The 25,719-nt window shown below is 45.3% G+C and overlaps 1 protein-coding gene across 6 annotated transcripts in view; it reads right to left on the bottom strand.

Annotated features, from left to right (window-relative positions):
• OGDH (oxoglutarate dehydrogenase) overlaps positions 1 to 25,719 on the bottom strand; it is a 95,526-nt gene that overhangs the window by 42,553 nt on the left and 27,254 nt on the right. For 2 of the 6 annotated variants that reach the window (XM_033194052.1, XM_033194056.1), the window contains exons 3-5: positions 15,831 to 16,022; positions 13,569 to 13,671; positions 3,661 to 3,705 (exon numbers count right to left, since the gene is read on the bottom strand). In XM_033194052.1, coding sequence (XP_033049943.1) covers positions 3,661 to 3,705; positions 13,569 to 13,671; positions 15,831 to 16,022 — 340 coding nt within the window. Of the gene's footprint in view, positions 1 to 3,660; positions 3,706 to 13,568; positions 13,672 to 13,797; positions 13,889 to 15,830; positions 16,023 to 25,719 lie in introns of those variants that run through there. The other 4 variants (XM_033194053.1, XM_033194054.1, XM_033194055.1 and 1 more) reach the window with 4 other exon arrangements.

Genomic DNA, 25,719 nt, shown 5'->3' with positions numbered 1-25,719 from the left:
AGTACTGAGAGAAACATTTATAGTAGTAAATACATCAGAAAAGAGGGATAGTCTCTAATCAATAATCTAAGTTTCCATTCCTAGAAAAGAGGTAACAACAACAAACAAGCCAAAAGTCAATAAATAGAAGTAAGGAAATAATAAAGAGCAGAAATCAATGAAATTGAAAACAGCAAAACAACAGAGAAAAACCAATGAAACAAATAACTGGTTCTTTGAAAAGATTAGTAACACTGACACATGTCTTATAAGACTGACAAATAAAAAGAGGACACAAATTACCAATATCAGGAATGAAACAGGATATCAATACAGACCCTTCAAATATCAAGAAGATTCTGTTCCTTTTCTTTTAGTTGAAAAAGAAATAAAAAAAAGAATGACTATCAAAAAGATAATAAGGGAATACTATAAATAACACTACATACATTTGACAACTTAGATGAAATAAACCACTTCTAGAACACAAACTACCATTACTCACCCAGTATGAAACAGATAATTAGAAAAGCCCTATGGCTAATAAGGAAATCTAATTAATAAATAAAAACCTTGTGAAAAATTAACCTCTAAGCCCAAATGAAGAAGAGTTAACACCAATTCTATTCAATGTCTTTCAGAAAATAGGAGAAACACTTCTCCATTCATTTTATGAAGCCAGAATTACTCTGATACCAAAAACAAAGATAGTACAAAAAAAGAAAATGACCAATATCCCTCATCAATATGGATGCAAAATATATATAGAGACAAAGACATATAAAAAAAATTATATACCATGATCAAATGGTGTTTATTCCACTAATCCTAAGCTGGTTGAATAATCAAAAATCAATCAATACAATCTACTACATTAGCATTAAATTGCCTACATTAAAGAATAAAAATTGGCCGGGTGTGGTGGCTCATGCCTGTAATCCCAGAACTTTGGGAGGGTGAGGTGGGCAAATCACTTGAGGTCAGGAGTTCTAGACCAGTCTGGCCAACATGGTGAAAGCCCACCTCTATTAAAAGCACAAAAATTAGCCAGGCGTGGTGGTGCACACTGGTAGCCCCCACTACTTGGGAGGCTGAGGTGGGAGAGTTGCTTGAACCTGGAAGGCAGAGGTTGCAGTGAGCTGAGATCGCACCACTGCACTCCAGACTGGGCGACAGAGCAAGAATCAGTCTCAGAAAATAATTATAACAATAATAAATCACAAGATCATATCAATGCAGGAAAAACCTAGGACAAAATTCAATATACATTCATAATTAAAACTATCAGAAAAAAATATGAAAAGAGAGAAACTTCCTCAGCTTGATAAAGAGCATTTACAAAAAGTCTACAGTTAACATTATACTCAATGATGAAAGGCTAAATGCTTTCACCCTAAGATCAGGAACAGGGCATATAAGGCTATCCACTCTTACCTCTCTTATTCAGTACAGTGCTAAAAGTTGTAGCTACTGTAATGAGGCAAGAAAAGAAAAGGCACACAGATTGGAAAGGATGAAACAACTTCCTATTTTCAGATGACATGACTGTCCATATAGAAAATCCTAAGGAATCGACAAAAAAAAAAAAAAAAGAAAAAAAAAGGCCCTAGAATAGTTCATCAAGATCTCAGAATGCAACATAAACACTGAAATCAATTATATTTCTATATACTACCAATGAATATGTGGACATCAATGTTAAAAAGAAAATAATAAGTATAAATACAACAAAACATATACACAATGTATATGCTGAAAACTACAAAAAGCTGATTAAAAAAATCAGTGATCCAAATAAATGAGGAGATACACTATGTTCATGGATTGGAAGACAACATAGTAAAAATGTAATTTATCCCTAAATGGATCTATACATTTAAGCCAATTCCTATCAAAATGGCAGTGAGGTATATGTAGACATAGATACGCTTATCCTCAAATTTACATGGAGAAGGAAAAGGTCCTTGAATAGTCAAAACAATTTTGTAAATGAAAAATAAAGTTTAGTAGCTACAGTAATCAAGACACTGTGGTATTGATGCAGAAAAACAAACACACAAAGGAAAATAACTGAAAATCCAGATATAGACCCACACCAGTAAGTCCAACTGATTTTTGGCAAAAGTACAAAAGCAATTCAATGAAGGAAGGACATAGTTTTCAGCTAATGGCGCCAGAACAACTGGACATCTACACACAAAAATATAAAATGAACAATAAAAGAATCTTGATCTAAATACCTTATACAGAAATTTACTCAAAATGGATCATAGATTTAAATGTAAAACACAAAACTATGAAACCTTTAGGAAAATACATAGGAGAACATTTTGGGGATCGATGGCTAAGGAAAAAGTTCTTAGACTTCATACCAAAAGCACAATCCATAAAAGGAAAATTAACAAACTGGATGTCATCAAGCTTAAAAACTTTGGGCATAGAAGCTGAGCTAGGAAACGAAGGGGAAAAAAGATTAAAAACTTCTGCTCTGCAAAAGATCCTATTAGCCATAGAATGGAAACAATCCATTCTAATGAAGAGGTCCTTCAACAGGTAAATGGTTAAAAACAATCATCCACACCATGGAACACTACTCAGCAATAAAAAGGAACAAACTATTGATTTACACCAACAACCTGCGTGAATCTCTAAAAAAATTATTCTGATTGAAAAATGCCAATCCCCAAAGGTTACATACTGTGATCCCACATGTATACCATTCCCGAAATGACAAAATTACAGAAATGGAGAACACAATAGTGGTTGCCAGGGAATACAAGTAGTGGCTGGGATGGGAGGGAAATAGATATGGTCATAAAAGGGCAACAGGAGGAATTCTTGAGGTGATGGATGTCTAGAGTCTTACTTTATCAATTTAGTGTAGTGGTGTGATGTTGTACTATAGCTTTTCAAGATGTTACCACTGGGGAAGCTGGCCAAAGGGCACAGAACTGTTATTTCTCACAAGTGCATATGAATCTACAATGATCTCAAAATAAAAAGTGTAATTAAAACATAGAGTCTCACAGATATTAGAAGGAGAAAAAATATAACTGCTTAGAGAAGCCAGAGGGTAAAGAAGAGACTGGTCACCAGGGAGGATGACAACAGGCAGATGATCCCCCAGCATTTCAACTCTGGATTCCTCAAATGTGTTTTGCCCAACCGAGGTCACTAAGAGTTCTTGGTAAGTTTTTATTAATACTTCAGTTGGCCTTCAAACATAAAACATTTAGGAAATCTTGCCCAAAATGCCCAGGAAGCAGAATGTGGAAGAATCCAGAGTCCAGTCAAAGCCTCAGCACAGAATGTGGAGGACAGGACAAGCCACCATGCAGAGCTGAACATGGCTTCATGTGCCCAGCTGGCTACGGCAGCAGCTAAAGGAGAACGATGCTGAAGATGGAAGCTCACAGTGAAGTGATGAAGCACACGTGAAGATGAAAAACGCTCTTTGAAACACAAAATGAACAGAAACAAAACAATACCATATAAGTAGCTCTACTTATTGGTTAATAACTAAATGAAGGGAAAAACATATTTCAGAACAATTAGCAAACTTAAAAACACGCGACAGAAGTTGTGTCAACTTTCCCCATAGTGCATGCTAGGAAAAGTTGCACATCCTATTCAAATGAAGTCCTCAACTCTGAAAAGGTGAAAGGCTCATTATTTTCATACCTCCTACTGTTAGCATTCGAAGTCGTTCCTTGAAAACTGCAAGATCTGAGAGGCAGAGTGGGGTATCATGGGTGAGCGCAGAAGGAAAAAGACAGGTGAGAGTTAGTTTTAAAAAGACCCAAACACCAAAACCCTACACCATTACCGCAGTAACAGGTAGCACAGACACCATCATAGGGACACACACACATCAAGGGAGAAATGGGTGGGTTACATGATCAGGGGATCAATGTTGTCAAACATGGAAATGATTCATAGAACAGCTGGAATAAGGTGAATCAGAAGGAGGGGAGGTTAGCACCCTGACAATGGAAAGCCATCAGGCAGTGTCGTTTGAGAGCTCCTCATCTCCTTAGCTTCAAGAAGTGGCAGATAACAGCACTTTCCTGGGAAGTCACTACTTTGAGATGAAAATCAAGGAAAAGAAAATGAAAAAGCCTAACTTTTAGAGTAGCCATTTCTCAGCACTAGATCAGGGGGCAGACTACTCTAAACTGTAAGACTTTGAAGAATTCTAAAGAATGGAAGGAGTCCTTGATCTCCCATCTCAAGAAGGCAACTAGAAAAGAAGAGCTGAAAACAACCCAAGAGCAACAGCTGCATCTGCACAGCTGTACATTTCCTTCTACCTGTACACTTTTCATCAGATTTCTACTCTACATAAACAGCCTTCTGAGCCACTGGTGAAATCAAGACATTTATTTGGATACACAAAACATGCTCCTGACCCTTGCTGTCTGGGCGTGTGGGCCTGGTAGGTAGGCAGTAACACACGCACACAGAGAGGCTGATGGTTGAGCACTCAGAGCACTGTCACTGGGGATGCTCTCCATGCTGGGAGTGCAGAGGAAGGCCAGAGAGCGCTTCCTTTGAAGTCAGACTCAGATCCCCAAGAAACAGGCCTGCTTCCTAGGGCTGTGGCAGGGGCTGCAGATCTCCAGTCCTGCGCAAGTCACATCGTCTCCTTACCCCAAGGAACAACAACCTCTGAAGAACTCAGAGCCAAGTGGCTCTTAAGACAACAGAATATCTAAGTGTTGATATTTTGCTTAAGGCAAGGATGAAGAATCTTAAATTTTTCCTTCAATCTTCAAAACCAAGACATGAGACCATGTCAAGATGCCGTGAGTGTTCCTGTGGAGCTCTGAGGTGTATGTTAGTCACCCTGCAGACTCCAGGTAAGCATCCACACAGGGGAGGGCCTCAAAAGAAATCTTGAATACTCATTCCCATTTTTAAAAATCTAAAGGTAATGTGGTAAAATGTTTCCATTCTCAGTACTGAGTATGTGAATGCTCTTACTTTTATCTGTACTTTTTTGTATTTTTAAAATAAAAGGCAAACAAAAGACACAAATCAAAGAAGAGGAGAGTGAAGAGAACAATAGATGATGTTCTGGTTGTCACAATTTACAGAAAGCACACAGATTCTCCAACACCTGAGTGCTTTGAAGCACTGTAAATTAGCACTGTAAATTACTTCTTGAAGAGTGCAGGTGCTGTGAGGGAGGGGAGAGGGAGTGGATGGAGAGTTGGCCACAGTACTTCCAAGTGAAGCACAGAAGCAGGAATGTGACGCCAGGAGCTAGGGGACTTGGTTTACCAGTTTCTGGGTATCTCCAGTCAAAGAATCTTCTCAAATGTCAGATGTCTGCTTGGCCACGCTTCATTCTCCTTGAGGGTGACCATATCGCCCATGGCTTCAACCACCCTGGGTATGTTCCTAGCTTGGCCCCGCCCTTCCGAGTCACTTAGGAAATCTCATCTCCAGCTCCTCAGTTATCTGTGGCACAGCACGCTGCACACGGCAATCAATGTTTACTAAATGAACTGCTCTGTATCACTCTGAAATTTATAAAAGCTAATTAAACATCAACTCTATTTTTAGCTTATTTCTCTCAGCCATCAAAGGAACAAACCGGAGAGCCCTGGAAGGTCAGCAGGATGTGTGGAAACTTTGTCATCACTCGCTGTGCTGTTAATGACAGCAGGTTGTCAGGGAAAGGCAAGAGCTAAGTGGTTGACATTTTGCCACATTTTTGAACTTTTAAATTGACTTTTTTTTTTTTTTTTTTTTGAGACGGAGTCTCGCTCTGTCGCCCAGGCTGGAGTACAGTGGCCGGATCTCAGCTCACTGCAAGCTCCACCTCCCGGGTTCACGCCATTCTCCTGCCTCAGCCTCCCGAGTAGCTGGGACTACAGGCGCCCGGCACCTCGCCCGGCTAGTTTTTTTGTATTTTTTAGTAGAGACCGGGTTTCACAGTGTTAGCCAGGATGGTCTCGATCTCCTGACCTCGTGATCCGCCCGTCTCGGCCTCCCAAAGTGCTGGGATTACAGGCGTGAGCCACCGCGCCCGGCCAAATTGACTTTTTAACTATTTAACTCAAGCTCATTCCCTAAAATGGTATTAGCAATTTGTAAACATCAATGGTAAATGGGAGAGAAGTTTCACACTTTCTTTCCATTTATTTATACAATTGGTTTTTAATTCTCCTTTAATTATGTTTAAATCTCACATTAAAGTACATCTCATTGAGTGCAGTGGCTCATGCCTATAACCCCAGCATTTTGGGAGACGAAGGCAGGTGGATCACTTGAGCTCGGGAGTTTGAGACCAGGCTGGACAACATGGTGAAACCCCGTCTCTACTAAAAATACAAAAAATAGCCGGGCATAGTGGCACATGCTTGTAATCCCAGCTATGTGGGAGGCTGAAGCGGGAGGATCACTTGAACCTGGGAGGCAGAGGTTGCAGTGACCTGAGATCCTGCCACTGCACTCCAGCCTGGGCAACAAAGCGAGACTCCGTCTCAAAAAAAAAAAAAAAAAAAATTTATTAGGCCAGGCACAGTGGCTCACGCCTGTAATCCCAGCACTTTGTGAGGCCGAGGCAGGTGGATTACATGAGGTCAGGAGTTTGAGATCAGCCTGGCCAACATGGTGAAACCCTGTCTCTACTAAAAATACAAAAATTAGCCTGGTGTGGTGGCGCACGCCTGTAGTCCCAGCTACTCAGGAGGCTGAGGCAGGAGAATTGGTTGAATCCAGGAGGAGAGGTTGTAGTAAGTAAAGATCGTGCCACTGCATTCCAGCCTGGGCGACAGAACGAGTCTTTATCTCAAAAAACAAAACAACAACAACAACAACAAAAAACCCAGTAAAGTACACCTCAATCATTTTTGTCACTGTGAAAAGTTATACTAGAGAAGTTATACCGAAACCACAGACAGTGGCATTTTTAAGTGGGAAACTAATTCAAATGCTACACTGGAAAGATACAATTGGGCCAGGCGCGGTGGCTCACCTCTATAATCCCAACGCTTTGGGAGGCTGAGGCAGGGGATTCAAAACGATTTCAAGGCCGGCCTGATCAACACAGTGAAACCCTTTCTCTACTAAAAATATAAAAATTAGCCGGGCATGGTGGTGCACATCCGTCATCCCGGCTACTTGATAGAGGCTGAGGCACGAGAATCACTTGAGCGTGGGAGGGGGAGGTTGCAGTGAGCTGAGATTGCACCACTGCACTCCACTCTGGGCGACAGAGTAAGACTCTGTCTCAAAAAACAAAAATAGTAATTAAAAAAACCAAACAACAGCATGAAAAAACTGAAGGCAAGAGTTTCTAATTAAGCAAGAGTCTCTAATTGTTTCTAATCAGGCAAATGAGTGGGCCTCACTGTTGGGACTCACGGTCTAGACCTTTCCATTGATAATACCCTGGTTCTAGTGTTTTGCAATATACCCCCATATCTACTGTGGCACCTCAACTGATGGCCGTTCTTCAAGAGCCAGTGGAGAAAGCCTCCCTATGAGCCCGCCTACCACAAGATGTTGGGTTGCCACTACCTCCCGCCCTGACTGGATTCATTCAGGGATATTATAACATGAGATTGGTGCCTCATTCTCCAGGTCTGCAAATTTGCTGTCAAGGAACCTCACTATGGAATGTGAGTGAAGAGAAATGTGTATTCAATACGTCTCAACTGGGTGCAGAGGCTCACTGTTGTAATTCTAGCACTCTGAAAGGCCAAGGCAGGAGGGTTGCTTGAGCCCAGGAGTCCGAGATGAGCCTGGGCAACATAATAAGACCCTGTTTCTATTTTTAAAATAAAATAAAATAAAAAATAAAGCATCTCATGTTGGAACTCTCAACCTTCTTTCCCAAGGGAAATGAGATCTATAGTACAGCCTGGCACAAATTAAGATGGGCATCTGGGGATTTACCTGGAAAGTGGCCCCTAACTTTAACACTTCATTAAAAAGGTATCTCTGGCCGGGCGTGGTGGCTCACACCTGTAATTCCAGCACTTTGGAAGTCCAAGGCGGGTGGACCACCTAGGTCAGGAGTTCAAGACCAGCCTGGCCAATATGGTGAAACCCGTCGCTACTAAAAATACAAAAAATTAGCTGGGCATGGTGGTGGGCGCCTGTAATCCCAGCTACTCAGGAGGCTGAGGCAGGAGAATTACCTGAACCTGGGAGGTAGAGGTTGCAGTGAACTGAGGTCATGCCATTGCTTTCCAGCCTGGGCAATAAGAGCGAAATTCCGTCTCAAAAAAAAAGTTATCTCCATTCAAGCCATCACCTGCACAATTATGGAACATAATCCACACATAATTGAGAAACTGTTCTAAAATTAATTTTAAAAATTGTTAATGAAAATAATCACTAGCCTGGGCACGGTGACTCACTCCTGTAATCCCAGCACTTTGGGAAGTGGAGGCAGGCGGATTGCTTGAGCTCAGAGGAGTTTGAGAACAGCCTGGGCAACGTGGTGAAACTGTCTCTATTTAAATTTTAAAAATTTAATTAGGCTGGGCATGGTGGCTCATGCCTGTAATCCCAGCACTTTGGGAAGCCAAGGCAGGTGGATCACCTGAGGTCAGGAGTTCGAGACCAGCCTGGCCAACATGGTGAAACATGGTCCCTACTAAAAATACAAAAATTAGCTGGACATGGTGATGGGTGCCTGTAATCCCAGCTACTCGGGAGGCTGGGGCAGAAGAATCACTTGAACCCAGGAGGCGGAGGTTGCAGTGAGCCGAGATGGTGCCACTGCACTCCAGACTGGGCAAAAGAGCGAAATTCCATCTCAAAAAATTAAATAAATAAAATTAATAATAATAATAATAATAATAAAACACTAGCCCTACCATCTCAACAATATTTTTTACTGTATTCATAACAAGTTCTGTCGTGCTACACTTGAAAGATAAAACTGAGGGCAAGAGTGTGTCCATAACATCTGATGGTAAATCCTGACACTCTGGCGCTGTTGAGGAGTTCTGTGTCTGCAGAGTTTCTCCTAACTGGCAAGAGTCTACTTGTTAATTATCTTTCCGTATTACTTCAGGGACCAGGAGAATTTCTGAGAAGTGAAGACAGGTGTCCTAAGCCAGAATTTCCCAAACTTTTCAAAAATGGTCATAAAAGGTCAACTCAGTGGAAACTATAGCATATATTCTACTTTATTAAAAAACTCAGAGTGGCCGGGCGCGGTGGCTCAAGCCTGTAATCCCAGCACTTTGGGAGGCCGAGACGGGCGGATCACGAGGTCAGGAGATCGAGACCATCCTGGCTAACATGATGAAACCCCGTCTCTATTAAAAAATACAAAAAACTAGCCGGGCGACGTGGCGGGCGCCTGTAGTCCCAGCTGCTTGGGAGGCTGAGGCAGGAGAATGGCGTAAACCCAGGAGGCGGAGCTTGCAGTGAGCTGAGACCCGGCCACTGCACTCCAGCCTGGGCGGCAGAGCGAGACTGCGTCTCAAAAAAAAAAAAAAAAAGGCCGGGCGCGGTGGCTCAAGCCTGTAATCCCAGCACTTTGGGAGGCCGAGACGGGCGGATCACGAGGTCAGGAGATCGAGACCATCCTGACTAACACAGTGAAACCCCGTCTCTACTAAAAAATACAAAAAAAAACTAGCCGGGCGAGGTGGCGGGCGCCTGTAGTCCCAGCTACTCGGGAGGCTGAGGCAGGAGAATGGCGTGAACCCGGGAGGCGGAGCTTGCAGTGAGCTGAGATCGGCCACTGCACTCCAGCCTGGGCGACAGAGCGAGACTCCGTCTCAAAAAAAAAAAAAAAAAAAAACTCAGAGTGGACAGAATTCCCTGCTTGCACTGCAGACCAAATTGGCCAACCACCCAGGTGCTCAGTTGGCAGAGTGTTTTCAGGGCAGCAGCATCAGTGCCCTCTGAGAATGAATGGATTTGCCAACGGCTCCTGCCCTCCATCACTGCCCCCTACGTGGAGCTTTTCTAACAAAAGACAGAACAAGCTCTGACGGAAGCACCAAAGGCTATGTTCAAACATGGATATGGTCACTGCTCTGAGCCTGTTTCCCCAAGGAGAGGCAGAAACTGTGCCTGCATCCACGGGGCGGGGGAACGGCGGCTAAGTGGAGACATGGGAAGAATCTTAGCTCTGGGGAAATAGTCATGTGACACTGGACACTACCGCACAATGGTCCCTGACCCGCAGTCTACACACTGGTCAGGTCACCAGGTGGCCACTCAGCCTATCCCCTTCTACTGCCCCATTCCTAAGCTGGCAAACAGTTCTTCTGGGTCCCAAACATCCCCCACGTAGAGTCCTCACTTCTTAGTTTGCAAATTCCTGCACTAGATGCTACGCTGCTTCCTTATCATTTGGCTACAGGGCAGTCTTCACCACTAACTCCTGTGTGTTCCTGGTCTTCTTGCTTGACCTCTCAGTTTCTGAATTTATCTTATTACCAGAGAGTTTGGCAGCTACTCATCTCAAAAGATTGCTAGTAAGCCCACTTGGAGCATAGTAAGGTCCAGGCACTACTTTAAGGAGTTTATTCAATTTTGAAACCACCTGAGGAGGTTGATACCATCACCCTTGCCTTACAGATGAGGTGACTGAGGCACAGAGAGGTTAAGCAATTAGTCCAAGGTCACACAGCTGGTAATAGTGGGCTGGGATTCCAATCCAGGGAGTGTGGCTCCAGAGTCCAGGCTCCCTGAGGTTCGAATGAGATGACGAGTCTTGAAGTGTTCTACAAACTGTTTAGCGGTCACATTTGACCTGCTGTTTTCTTGAAGACCTGCATACATCAAGGGTGAGAGTTCGAGACCAATTTTTCTACAGATCCAAATGTACACGGTTTCCATTTTTTGTACCTGAAGACTTTATTGTGATTTTAAGTCACACTATTTCAAATCCACAGGATTAAAATGCACCTTCCTCTTGAAACGTGGAGACTACTCCCTGACTCACTCTCTCAGTGGTTCCAAAGGGTTCCTGGCCAGAGAGGTCAGAAGTTTTCCTTCCTCAAAGGATTTCAGGAAGCTTTAGGGCCACTTCTGTATGTTTTAGTTTCTTGGTTTATAAAGTCCTCTTGTTCTCTCACCTCACCATGATGTTGTTGCTGAATCTGGACCACAAACCTCACAGAAATACCTGAGGACACTATTCCAGAGTGAAATATATGGTGAGACCTTGTGATGGCCTGGGAAGAGATTCCTACATTCTGGCCCTGCCTTGGCCACTAACGAGATGGGAAATTAGTGCATATGTTGACAGTGCTTAGGGTTTCTCACCCTTAAAAGACTACGCTGGATTGGGCTCACCTAGGTGTGGCCCTCTTGATATTAGTCTGAAGGGGGAGAGGAGAGCTTTAGAGCTCCCCTGGTTATACTAACGGGCAGAGTTGGGACACGAGCTGGGACAATGCAGGTTCTGACAGGAGAGGGAGAGTCGGTCACTTCATGTGCTCCTCTCCTGTTCGAATGTTTTGCTGCTTGTAAAAATAAGCATTCCAGCTGGGCGCGGTAGCTCAGGCCTATAATCTCAGCACTTTGGGAGGCTGAGGTGGGCGGATGGTGAGGTTAGGAGTTCAAGACTAGCCTGGCCAACATGGTGAAACTCCATTTCTACTAAAAATGCAAAAATCAGCTGGGCATGGTGGTGCACATCTGTAGTCCCAGCTACTCATGAGGCTGAGGCAGGAGAATTGCTTGAACCCGGGAGGCGGAGGTTGCAGTGAGCTGAGATTGTTCCACTGTACTCCAGCCTGGGTGGGTGACAGAGCAAGACTCTGTCTCAAAAAAAAAAAAAGAGGGCCGGGCGCGGTGGCTCAAGCCTGTAATCCCAGCACTTTGGGAGGCCGAGACGGGCGGATCACGAGGTCAGGAGATCGAGACCATCCTGGCTAACACGGTGAAACCCCGTCTCTACTAAAAAAAAATACAAAAAAAACTAGCCGGGCGATGTGGCGGGCGCCTGTAGTCCCAGTTACTCGGGAGGCTGAGGCAGGAGAATGGCGTAAACCTGGGAGGCGGAGCTTGCAGTGAGCCGAGATCACGCCACTGCACTCCAGCCTGGGCGACAGAGCGAGACTCCGTCTCAAAAAAAAAAAAAAAAAAAGAAAAGAAAAGAAAAAGAAAAAAGACAATGTGCGTTCCACAGCTCCCCTACCCTGCCTAAATGCAGAGGGATGTTTTCCTCTGAAGAGGTGGCTTCCAGGTGCAAGTGCCTGTGCTCTTCATCAGGGAGTAGCAGGTCTACCAGCTGGGGAGTTTGGCCTGCTCTGAGCACCTGAAGGGGACCCGAGAGGTCTAGAAGTCTCCGGGGCCAGTGAGCACAGGGGGCTGGAGAGGCTCAGGGCAGACAGGATGTGATGGGACTAGGGGTGCCAGCGGGGAGAATCTCTATACTAAGGGGTGAGCAGTAGGGAAGAGGCTCCAAGACCTCCTGGGACACTGCAAAGAGAGGACCTCTTCTTGGGAGCACAAAGTTGTCACCACGGAATGAAAAAACAGGGTTCAACTCATGCCCAGTCTATAATCTGAACTGACCTTAATAAAATTCAAGAGGATTTCTCTAAACTCCCTTCCTACATCTGCTAAAGGGCTGGTATAAAAAAAAAAAAACAATTACAAACCATCAATGCCAATTCCAAAGTCAATGATGTTTGATGACTAATGCCTTATCCCCTAGACATAACTTGGTAATGCCTATAAAGACATCCAGGCACTGCAGAACCTTAGAGACTGTCTGTACCATTCCCCGAAAGTGCCTGTGAGGAGGCTAATTTCGTACCCATCCCAAGAGCAGTATTAGGCAGGTAAGTGATCATCAATTTCATCAGCATGCACAGTGTCTATTGTGAACAACCTGGCCATTTAAAAATTAGTCACATCATAATTTCTTTAGTACAGGTTAGCAGCACAGTGACGTAAAGCAGACTAACTCTGCAAAGCAACTGCAGGTGAGAGCCCAGCCACAACACCTCACTTTATGAGGAGGAGGGGATGTAGGTGGGACTATCTTCTGGCAACTGTGACAAAACCCCAATGTGCTCCATACATGCACCTCCCAAAGGCCCTGACCTCCTGACGCTGTGGGAATGCCTTCCAAAGTTTCCTCAGTGTGATCACCAGCAATTACAAATCAGGAGACCCAAACTGCACAAGTTGCTCTGGAATTCGTCCCCTAAGGGACACAGCCTCTGGTCAAGGGCAGGCCACCCCCGGCTTCAGAAAAGGATGGCTGTGTCAGCAGTTCCTGAGCAAGGACTCATGGATATGCCTCACTGAAGGCAGTGCTGCACTGACATTTGAAAACCTGAAGCCAAAACAGCTATACTCTGAAGTGCTTCTGATCCACCTGCCCCAGGTGGATAAGCTTTTTCCCTGTGCCACAAACCTTTCTGTCCAAAATTTTATTTTCAAATTTTGAGACTTAGACAATCTGGCTGAAAAAGATAAAAATAACTTGCCCAAAACACACTAAGGCTGCAATACCGATAAATTTTAAGTGATCAGAACGAAAGGAAACTTAAGAGCCTTTCCCTTCTGCCTGGACATCCTGGCTACCACAGGTCGTGGCACAGTGAGAGGAGCTCAAGCAACGCAGCTGACTGCTCTCAGACCCTCACCAAGTTTGTCTGTGGATGAGATAATGTCAGCGGGCACGGAGGAGTCCAGATCAGCATCCAAAATCCCCAGGGGGTCCAGCTGTGCTACATGGTGCCCTCGTATCTATGAGTGGGCAACGATGAGAGGGAAGGACACACACAAAAGGACAGAAGAAAAAAAAGAGGGAAGGGGTAAAAAAAAAAAAAAGTAAAATTACATTAAAATTAGCATTTACAGCTTAATTCTCACCCACGTTTGAAGAAATAGTTACTGGAGCATCATCAAAATTTACACAACTAATTCCGAGAGGATCAAGTTTTGCAATGTGGTGACCCCTGACCTGGAAGCAATAACACAAGTAAGTCATTAAGCAGATCCAGCAAGCTGTGGGGAGGGTTAAAAGAGTCATACGTTATGCAAACCTTTTCCAAAGAGGAACACAGCACCAATAAACCCATACGACAAAATTAGTTTTTAAAAGTCTTGGAATAACTTATTTTAAAAGCACTACTGTGCACAAATGTACTTTTATAAAAAAGAGATAAACTCAGGTTACGACAAACTTAGGAGTCTGAAACGATCCATTTCTTGGGATCATTATACAGTTTCCATGGATAAACAGAAATGAGATGTGCTGAGCAATTCTTACTCCAACGTGAAGCCTGCCTCAGCTCAGAATATAAACATTTCCCTAAGGTGCTGGGTACAGCGGCACATGCCTGTAGTTCCAGCTACTTGGGAGGCTGAGGTAGGAGGATCTCTTGAGCCTAGGAGTTTGAGGCCAAACTGGGCAACGCAGTGAGACCCCATTTCAATTTAAAATAAATAAATCAAATTTAAAGAAAAATTTTCCTAAGGAGGAAAATGAAGGCTTAAGTGTTGGCCTTTATTGGGAAGGAGTGCCGTTAAGAGGTCATCTTACTAAGAGAAGGTTTGCCTTTACTATATATCCCCGTGAGGAGTGAGGGTTTCGGTCCTGCTGCTGCTGAGTAGGTCAGCACACCGTAGTCAGAACAAAAAAACCCTGCTACACCACAGACTTAAAGCATCTGATTTGAACTATTTAAAAACCAAAAGGAGAAAGAAAATCCCTTCCAATTTAAGACTCTTTCACTATTTCTTGCTAGCAATTTGAGAAGGGAACAGCTGCTGGTAAGTCACTGCAAGATTAGGCTGAAGTTGTTACTGAGGCCAACTGTGTGCAGGCAGTGATAAAGAAACACCACTGGGCCTCCTCCTTATGCAAATATCCATGTGGATAGCACTTTAAAGCATTATGGCATTTACAAAACTCCATGCATCTCCATTCTAAGGCAGAATACACTTGCCCCAGGGAAGACAGCCTTACTTGCCAGGCCATGGCATGAAGGGCCAGAGACCCAGGACCTCCCCCATGTTGCCCTATTACAACACCTGCACTGCTGCCCTGCTGGCACAGGAAATGGCCCATGCCACCGGAAACCAAAGCATGAGAGAGAAAAGACAGCCCAGGCACATGAGTCCCCTTGTTGCCACCAAAGCAGTTACATGAGAACAGGTGGCAGGGTCCTGGACGCCCATGGGAGCTTCCAGAAGGGAAGCACCAGGCTCACTTGTCTCCACCTGTCCTTCTTAGAACTATCACAGATGAAGTCTTAAGATCTAACTCTGGGCTCTCCCCACGTATCAGGTGGACATCCTAGAAAAACTTTGGTTATTGTGCTCTGGGAAAAGACAGGGAGGAAAAGCCTTGTCCTGCTCAACACTTGCCTAATGAGATGGCCACTAACTGCAATGCTTTTGGAGAGTTCCCCTGCCCCTCATCACTCTCTGTAGGCTCAGCTGTACCCTCAACTGCCTCTCCCTGCTTCCATATCCCCAAACTCTATAGATTTTCTTCTCATAGTATTCAGTTGCTAGCAACGGAGAAGGGGGCATCAACCACCCAACAGCATCACCCCTCCCAGCCACTGCTCACTGGCGGATGGGCAGCACTTCTCCTTGATGCCAGGGTACTGACTTGGTTTCCCTGCCCACAAATATTTCTTGCCAAGTAAGGAAAAGAAATAAGAAGCCCTTTATGGGGCAGGCATTAGTGGTGCCAGAAGATTTGCTCAAATAGGGCTAGCCTGGTTCCTTTTCTCTGGTGTATTTGTTTTTTAGCCTCCCAAAGCAGGGAGAAAGCACCTGGTATTTGAGGAGGTAAAAGTAAAACGACAACATACACTCAGAAAGGGCAATAGGGCCCACGAGGCACGACCTAAGGAACACTGCACCCTTTCCCATGTAAGTGCCCACCTTACCTGATAGGCCCTGATGAGCGACTGCACCGCCAGGTGGTCCTCCACGAGCTTGTCCACGTTGGGCTGTGCTTCCACCAGGGACTGTGCATGGGCCACAGCAGCCAGGGAACCTTGGCTCAGGGGAAGGGGACTCTGGTAGGCAGTGCCCGGTGGGGCTCCGGCATTCGTGTTGCGAAAAAAAATGTCCCATGACTAAAGACAAAGAAGGTACAGGGTTACCTCACTGCTCCCCTAAGTCCACGATGCATCTGTGGCCACAGACAACTGCTCTCTGCAGGCAAGGCAAGTCTACCATAGGCTGGCTGAGCCCGCTTCCTCCTGTTCTGGACAGTGGGGTCTCTGTTTGTTCCCAAACGGTGGGTTTCTCTCAGCGTTCAGGCCCCCTGCTTTCCACTCCTTTGGTCTTCGGGATGCACTTTCTGACCCCCACAGCTATAACACAGATGCCCTGTGGCCACCTTCCATCAACACACATACCCCAAAGGCCCAATGCCAAACAGCTCTCCTCAGCTCCCATACACTGGGCCTGGGGACAGACTCAGGAAGTAGGTCAACAGAGACACTCACTGTCTCAGCCTTCTCCCCAGGCCCCAGCCCTTGGGAGGTGATCTCTTGACCTTCTGTCTATAGGTTTGCAAACCCTACTGGTTCTTCTGTGGGGTGCCAGATGCTCACACCCCATCAAGTGCCTCCCTCAAGACCCTAGGGGCTCAGCACAGCCTGTGAAGAGCCCAGGGTCACCTTGCTAATGTCCTTTCACTTCCCTGGACACAAAGCACAACCTGATCCTTTGTAAGAGGCAGCATTAACCGCACAGAGAAATAATCTCATTACTACTTCAGGGGGCACTCAGGAGCTAAGAGCTCAAGGTGTGGTGTCAGAGATGGAAATTCAAATCTCATCTCTGTGTCGACAATAAAAATTCAAATTCAAGAGGTAAGTTCTTAGTGAGTTACCTTTCTGTGTTGTTTTCTCATCTATGAGGAGAGAAAGATATACATTCTTCATAGGTATGCTGTAAAGACTACCCTAGTTAAAGGCATTAGCACACAGTCTAATACTTCACAAGTACTTCACAAAAGTCAGGTGTTAGTATCAGTTCGAATTTCCTTAGAAAAACTAGAATTCACTTACATTCCTACTATTTTTGGCTAGTTCATGTCTGAATTATTTGATTTACAATCTGCAGAGATACTGTGAACTGTAATAGTTTATTCATCTCATACAAAGATGCAAGTTTTTAAAATATTTAAGAGATCAGACATACTAAGACTTCACAAAAGTTCATTGCAAAAAGAAAAGCACAATTAAACACCAACTTATTTATTTTATTTCATTTATTTATTTATTTTGAGATGAAGTCTCGCTCTGTTGCCCAGGCTGGAGTGTGGTGGCATGATCTCAGCTCACTGCAACCTCCACCTCCTGGGTTCAAGTGAGTCTCCTGCCTCAGCCTCCTGAGTAGCTGGGATAACAGGTGCATGCCACCAGGCTTGGCTAATTTTTGTATTTTTAGTAGAGATGGGGTTTTGTTGACCAGGCTGGTCTCAAACTCTCGACCTCAAGCGATCCACTTGCCCTGGCCTCCCAAAGTGTTGGGATTACAGGCGTGAGCCACCGCGCCTGGCAAAACACCAGTTAAAAAAAAAACAAAAACATTGTTTTTCTTTTCTGCAATACATTTTCTAGCCTCTAAAATTCTCCCATCAATAAACTCTGAAAAGACTGTCTTGAAAAACTTGCAGAGGCAAAGGCAAAACTTTATGAGATCTTTGCATTCTCCTTCTAACAAGATGCCACCCAGATGTGTTCCTTGTCTGGGATATGGGTGGCTATCAAATGGGTCTGTCTGGGTCTAGAGACGAGAAGGTAGAGATGGCTACAGAATCCAGTATGCTGGTCCTTAAGGTCTTCTGGCTTTTTCAGACAGGTTCTTTTACAATGCTTGCTAGGGCATAGATGTACATCACTCAGATGGTCCTACTACCAAGAGCACTGCTATATACTGCTGCTAGACACAAACTAGAAAACACACAATGATAACGCACAGGCCTGGACCATCTGCCTCATGAAGGGGAGTCTGGTCTCTCAGTGAAATCTGTTTTTGAGGGGAGTTTTGTGAAATATTTTTTTTTTCCTTTCCTTTTTCTTTCTTGTAGAATCTTTAAAACATTCTATAATAAGCACGTATTTTTTTGGCATTCAGAAAAAATAATTTAAAGAAAACCACCACCAGAGATGTAACTGCACAGTATTGTGAATATACTAAAAACCACTGTAGCTGGGTGCAGTGGCATGCGCTGTAGTCCCAGGCACTGGGAAGCAGAATCAGGAGGATCACTTAAGCCTAGGAATTCAAGGCTGGCCTGGGCAATACAGCAAGATCCCATCTGTTAAAAACAAAACAATACTCCACTGAATGGTACACGTAAAAATGACTTTTTTTTTCTTCTTTTTTTTTTTTTTTAAAAGAAACAGGTTCTTGCTGCTGTTGCCGAGGCTGGTCTCAAACTCTCAGCCTCAAGTAATCCTCCTGACTCAGTCTCCCAAAGTGATGGGAATCCAGTTGTGAGTCACCAGGATCAGGCCAAATAATGACATTTATGTTACATAAATTATATTTAATTTTTTTTTTTTTTTTGAGACAGAGTCTAGCTCTGTTGCCCAGGCTGGAGTGCAGTGGTGTAATCTCGGCTCACTGAAACCTCTGCCTCCCAGGTTCAAGCGATTCTTCTGCCTCAGCCTCCCGAGTAGTTGGGATTACAGGTGTCTGCCACTACGCCCACCGAATTTTTGTATTTTAGTAGAGACGGGGTTTCACTGTGTTGGCCAGGCTGGTCTCGAACTCCTGACCTCGTGATCCACCCGGGTGCGGTGGCTCAAGCCTGTAATCCCAGCACTTTGGGAGGCCGAGACGGGTGGATCACGAGGTCAGGAGATCAAGACCATCCTGGTCTACACGGTGAAACCCCGTCTCTATTAAAAAAAAAAAAATACAAAAAAAAAATGTTTTTACAAATCAAACTATTTGAGGTTTTACTGTTTTTACCTTTCTGGTGAATTTCTGTTGTATTGGCTGATGTAGAAGAGAGATGTGGGGTTCTCTTCTGGCACCTCCCACAAAACCTATTATAGAAGCATGTTATACAAATGTAACCCAACAATCAGGAACATGAAAAAAGGCTGCAGACTTTCCTTTTCTTTCCTTCTTTTTTATTTTTGAGACAGGGTCTGGCTCTGCTGCTCAGGCTGGAGTGGCATGATCTGGGCTCACTGTAACCCCCACCTCCAGGACTCAAGTGATTCTCCTGCTTCGCCTCCTGAGTAGCTGGGACAATGGGCATGCACCACCACGCACGGTTAATTTTTTTATTAAATTTTTTTTGTGGAGATGAGGTTTCACCATGTTGCCCAGGCTGTTCTTGAACTCCTGAGCTCAAGTGATCTGCCCGTCTCAGCCTCCCAAAGTGCTAGGTTTATAGGCATGAGCCACCACGCTGGGCCTAAACTTTCTTTTTCAACAGATGCTATCAAAATGTTTGCTAAAGTAACCCAGAGTTTGGAATCTCCAAAGAGATTCTCTCAATCTTCCTCCATTAAATTGGTTCTCACGAAAACTTAGTGTTCTCCAACATAAGAAAAGGCAGTATTTCCACCAGAGAAAAAAACTGACTTAGTCTTACAAGAGAAAACAGAGGATGTCTCAGCATCAACTCCCTAGGCAAAGTAAAGGCTGCCTCCCACTTAGTCCATTACTGGTTCTGTCAAGGACACAGGGATCTAAAAGGTGGCTATGCACAAACACACTGGACACCCTCAGGTACTTCTGACTTTATGGAGCTTTTCCAGCAGGGCAGAGAGCTCCCTACATTCTAGAACTGGGAACCACACACATTGGATATCTATCCTCATTGTGAAAACAGGGATGACCAATGACTGCACTTCTTGGCCTCTACCCAGGCCTCCAATAACTGAGGACTTGACCTAAACGGAGAAGCCCCTCGAATACAGCAGGTAACTGGGCAGGAGTTCAGTCTGGCTGTATCCCACTCCTGCACAGCAAGAACCAACAGCAAGCTGTCACTGTCATGTAAAACCTAATCAGGCCGGGCGCAGGGTAATCCTGTAATTCCAGCACTTTGGGAGGCCAAGGTGGGCGGATCACCTGAGGTCAGGAGTTAGAGACCAGCCTGGCCAACATGGTGGAACTCCATCTCTATTAAAAATACAAAAATTAGCTGGGTGTGGTGGCACAGGCCAGCAGTCCCAGCTACTTGGGAGGCTGGGGCATGAGAATCGCCTGAACCCGGGAGGCAGAGGTTGCAGTGAGCTGAGATTGCACCATTGTATTCCAGCCTGGGCAACAGAGCGAGATCCTGTTTCCAAAAAAAAGAAAAAAGAAAAAAAAAGAAAAAGGCCGGGTGCGGTGGCTCACGCTTGTAATCCCAGCACTTTGGGAGGCCGAGACGGATGGATCACGAGGTTAGGAGATCGAGATCATCCTGGCCAACATGATGAAACCCTGTCTCTACTAAAAATACAAAAATTAGCTGGGCATGGTGATGCATGCCTGTAATCCCAGCTACTCGGGAGGCTGAGGCAGGACAATCACTTGAACCAGGGAGTCGGATGTTGCAGTGAGCTGAGATCACACCACTGCACTCCAGCTTGGTGACAAAGTGAGACTCCATCCATCCAAAAAAAAAAAAACCTACAAAAAACATAATCCAAAGTTTTCTTTACCCCAAACTTGCTCCAGTGTTAGAATGTCTATCCTCACACCATGTGACCCGCACCCAAGTCTAGCTGTGGACACTTACTTAGTTCCCTGGGGCTACAACAAGGTTCACGGATAGGGCATGATCCTCAATCCCAGTGAGTATGAGAGAGCAGCACAACCCAAACTTTATTAAACCCTTAAAACATACTGTCTTTCTTCTACTTCGTAAAACCCATTAAGTGTCCAGAAACACAGGGCGAAGTCACCCAAGTCGCCCAAGAGCAAGACCTTGGATCAAGAGTCTCTCCAGCTGTACAAACAGCCTCCTTTATCCTAGGGGACAATATCCACTTTTGAATTCAGAGCTAAAAGTCATAGCAAAATCACAAGTTTACTTCTTTTAGCTTTGAATAACAATTAAAACAGTAAAAAATTAAAAAAAAAACAATAATAGCAACAGTGATAAGCATAGCTAACTTTTACTGAGGCTCTCTGTGGGCTTTTCTAACTTACTTGGAACAACTGGAATGTCAATCATATTCCCACTGGCAGAATTTATACACAGCAGTCACCACGCAGGGTATTAATAAGGTTAACTGAGCAATAGCAGAGACACACTTATATAAAGAACTCTGGTCACTCTAGTAATAGTGCCTCTTATCCTAGCTTAACCTTGCCAAAGAGAGCTGGGAGCTTCTGGGCTCAACAATAAAATGAAAGGAATTTCCACAAGGTCAGCTCTCTGGTCCTGAAAGCACAAAGGCTGCAGGACTCATTCCAGCCTAGGCCCTGGAAAGAGGGCGATCATGATCATCGGGCCTCCTCTCTCTGACCTTCTTTTGTGCTTGGAATAAAACTCCAGGTGATTTTCAATTGGCTGAGGACAACTGCACAGACGGAATTCAGCGCATGCTGGAGGCGGTCAGAAAAAAACTGGTTCATACCGGTACTGCTGAGCTGCTGGGAATCCCCGGGAAGGAAAATGCTGGGAATACAACTTCTGCAGCCTTTCCCTTATTCATCTTACACCATGCATCCCATTCACTCTCCGGTCGGCTCAGTTCCCACACCACTGGGGGAGCACCCTGCCCCACCTTCAAACAAAGAGCCCATTCTGTCTCCAGGACTGGGTGAGCCTGCACACCCAACAACAGCAAGCCCTCTTTGCACCAAGACCTAGAGGTATACTGAAAGGTTTTTGAATTTGAGTGATAGAATGTTTTGTATCGAGTGTAGTGACTGCATATATTTGGCAAAACCTACTGCACTAAACACTTAAAACAAGTGAATTTTAATGTATGTAAGTTAAACCTCAAAAAAGTTTATTTATTCAAAAAGGCTTTGAAAATGAAGGTCATTTTTTGGCCTACAGGCTTCACCTCCCAACAGATGTGGCAGCAGGAAGCCAGACCTGCCCAAGTACCAGAGCTCCCAGCCACCCAATGGCCCCACCCCTCCCTGTATGAGTCACCAGTGGGGCCACTTCCTTCCTGGCGGGGGGCCAGATGCCACAGTCCATCCCCCACTCTCTTCCCACTTCCCTGTTGTCCTGCAACCCTGCATCTCTCCAATATCTTCCACTCCCCAAGGAGATACCTCTTCTCCAGCTCCTTAAACTACCCACCTCTGCCTCATCCCCTGAACACCTGAATCTCGATCTGCCTTCCATGACCCCTGGCTTTAGGTTCCAGGGGACATGCAGAGCCCTCCCTGTCCACCTGCTCCCATGCCCCGGCACCATGCTCCTTCCTTCCCCCAGGCCTGGCAGCTACCCTTCTTTCCATGGGATGTTTGTCCTCTCCCTTCACATGGTCGCTTAGCTTTGTCACTATCTAGGAGAGGGTTTCCCCTTCTGATACTTCCAGCCCTTACTGTATACTCATCTCAACCTGAGATCTCTCCCCTGCTGTCTGTCCCCATCCTGGGGGATAAATCGAGACTAGGCTGAGTCACTGACCAGCCAGTGCAAAGGGAAGCCCCTTCGAAACGAAGAGAAAGCTTCTGGAAGTGAGAGCCAAAGCATGTCCCATCTAATTCCCATGGAGCATGAAGAGACACCTGGAAGGGATAGAAGCCCACTCACTGGAAGGCGGCACCTGGTGGCTGATGGCTCACTGAGAACCTGAGCTGAGTCAGGCAACCTCAGCTCTCCTGAGTGAGAAAAATAAGCCTGTTGGTTTAAGTTGCCTAAGCTGCATTTTCCCTTTCTTCCAGCCAAATTTATTCCTAATTATTCCTTGCTGTTGCCTGGATGTCCCGGAACTGCAGTCTGATGTGGGCAGGGGCAGTGACTTCTACTTCTAGAAACATTCCAAGTGACAAAGCAAAAGTGAAAAGGAGAAAGCACAGTAATGGGGAAAATCAGACTTAAGAATACACAATCTAATAGCCTGCTACCATCGAAAACACTGAAGACAAAAGTTTCCTATAACAGAAATAGTTTTTCACTCATGAGAAATGGAGGCAGTCAGACTTTGGCTTCTTTATGAAGTAAGTGTGGTATTTGGGTCTTACTTTAGTACTTGGCTCAGGGTGGTGACATGGACTTCTGAGTCACAGTGACGTACGCGGGTGTGCCCAGCTCCACACCCAAGTTGCAACCCATCACTAGTGTTATTCACCTCTCCAATCTCTTAATTGGCTTCTGTTGCACAACTAATAACGTAAGGAAAATATCTGTCCCCTTGCCTTGCCTCAAATATACAGTCACAGACAGTTAATTCTCTGGCCATTCAATGACAATGTCACTGATAAGGGAAAAAAGGTTAAAATGTTAAGGTAAGTGGGCAAGGCTGTAAATGACATTCAAGGGGCAGGAAGCTGCCAGAAAAGGTGAGCCAGAAGGAGTGAGGGGTCCTGGGCCAGGGGAGCGGTGAAGGAAACTACTCATTTCCAGAAGGCCAACTTCTGAGCCCTACAAGGGACTATGGGATTCTGATGAAGTTCTTACCACACATAAACATTTTTCTAAGAGTGTCAGATGTGTGAAGGATGTACCATGTCAAAAAATGAATACCTTTTTTTTTTTTGAGACAGAGTCTGGCTCTATCGACCAGGCTGGAGTGCAGTGGTGTGATCTTGGCTCACTGCAACCACCCCCCAACCCCCATTCCAGTTTCAAGTGATTCTCCTGCCTCAGCCTCCCCAGTACCTGGGATTACAGGCACTGCCATCATGTCTGGCTAATTTTTGTATTTTTAGTAGAGACGGGGATTCACCATGGTGGACAGGCTGGTCTCGAACTCCTGACCTCAGGTGATCCACCCGCCTCAGCCTCCCAAAAGGGCTGGGATTACAGGCGTGAGGCACCATGCTGGGCCAATGAATGCCATTATTTCTAAAAATCCAAGAATTCTCATTCAATTCAACAAATATCTATTAACTATACGTGGCATACTAAAAGATTTGTGAACAGGAAGATAACTAAAATGAGCTTCTTACTCTCAATAAGAATAAGAAAAACCAGTAAACGTGTAAATTCAAAGAATGGATCCAAGTGCTGAGAAACGAAGAGTAAGACAAGTGGGGTGGGAGAGGAAAGCAAGGCTGCTCTGGGAGGGGTCCATGGTCTGAGCCCTAAAGGCAGGGTAAGGCCTGAGGAGGAGAGAGAAGACATTTGGCCAAAGAGAACAGACAGCGGGAGCACCTAGCCAGTGCCCGTCCACCACGTGCTGACTCATGGTACTGCCACATGCAGGGTGTACAGATGGTTAAGAAACCAGGCTGGGCAGGTGAGCTGGAACCAGGCTGCAGGTGAGTGACAAAGAACACGGGAGATTAAGGAGAAAACCACTAACCACCCCCAAGAGGAGCAAACACCTGACCAGGGTAGTGGCTGACCTTTGCCACCAAATGGCATCAGAGGGAGGGGTGGTTCGCAGGCAGGGAGCTTGTGTACCCCCCACCCCACCCACCACCAACTTCCCATGAGTGGGTCTGATCATCAACTTGTTGCTGAGATGACTTAAACATGATAGATTTCAGCAGTAAATAATTTTTACATTCTGGATGAAATGAAACCAGATCTCCTATTTAATTTTGGGTAACTAAAGGCACTTAGCTGTAATAAATGAAGCTCTGTTTTCCAAGTCAAAAGACACTGCTACCCAAGCTCCCACAAACTCAGAATTCTATTCAACCACAATGCACTTTCCTCACAGTGGCCAGTGCTCTTTCTTCGAAGGAAGCTCTTGAAAGGCTGGAAACACCTCAATGCTCTCTGCATGTGGCAGCTGCCTACCCAACCTTTACCAAATTAAATTCCGATGGTATTCAGCCTCCTTTTTGGGGGAACAGCCTGACAAGTACAGGGTTCCACCCTGGGAGAGTCTGAGTCCAGGGGTGCCCCTCACTGCAGCAGAGGTGCTGACCTCAGCAGGTGCCACTCTGCTAACCAAGGAGCACTTGTCTGTTCCCACACATCAGCAGCTACACGCAGCAGACTCTGCCTTCCTGAGTCAGCAGTTGGGAGTCTCGAGGGCCAAGCTCCCGGCAAATCCTTGGTTGTGAGGTTTCCAATAGGTAGGGCTTCCTATTTCTGAGGGTGGCTAAGATACCATCTGACATCCCTTCCCCCAGCAGTAGTCGACACCCATCGTCAAGCAGGATGGTGCTCTACAGCCCCCGGTGCCCACTCATAGACCAGCAGGACTGACTGTGGCCACCTCCTGGGTCCCCAGGCCCCAGGTCTGCCTCCTATGGGCTGCATGAGGATTCGGGAAGTTGCTTCAGTTCTCTGGCCTGTTTTCTTGTCCACAAGTCTCAAACACAGGCTATTTAAGATGATGGCCCTGCATTTGCACAGCTTTGTAAATTTTAAAATTTAAAAAGTCCGGCCGGGTGTGGTGGCTCATGCCTGTAATCCCAGCACTCTGGGAGGCCGAGGCGGGAGGATCACGAAGTCAGGAGATTGAGACCATCCTGGCCAACATGGTGAAACCCCGTCTCTACTAAAAATACAAAAATTAGCTGGACGTGGTGGCACGTGCCTGTAATCCCAGTTACTCGGGAGGCTAAGGCAGAAGAATAGCTTGAATCAGGGAGTCCAGGCTGGTGACAGTGAGACTCCGTCTCAAAAAAAAAATTTTTTTATAAAGTTCTTGCACATATACTTGCATTTGTTCAAGAAGCTGATGGGGAATGGGGAACATGAGGAGAGTGTTACAACTT

The sequence above is a fragment of the Trachypithecus francoisi genome, unplaced genomic scaffold, assembly GCF_009764315.1.
Source record: "Trachypithecus francoisi isolate TF-2019V2 unplaced genomic scaffold, Tfra_2.0 Lachesis_group4, whole genome shotgun sequence".
NCBI lineage: Eukaryota > Metazoa > Chordata > Mammalia > Primates > Cercopithecidae > Trachypithecus > Trachypithecus francoisi.
The sequence above is the reverse complement of the archived record's forward strand: the minus strand, read 5'-3'. Positions and strand labels throughout refer to the sequence as shown.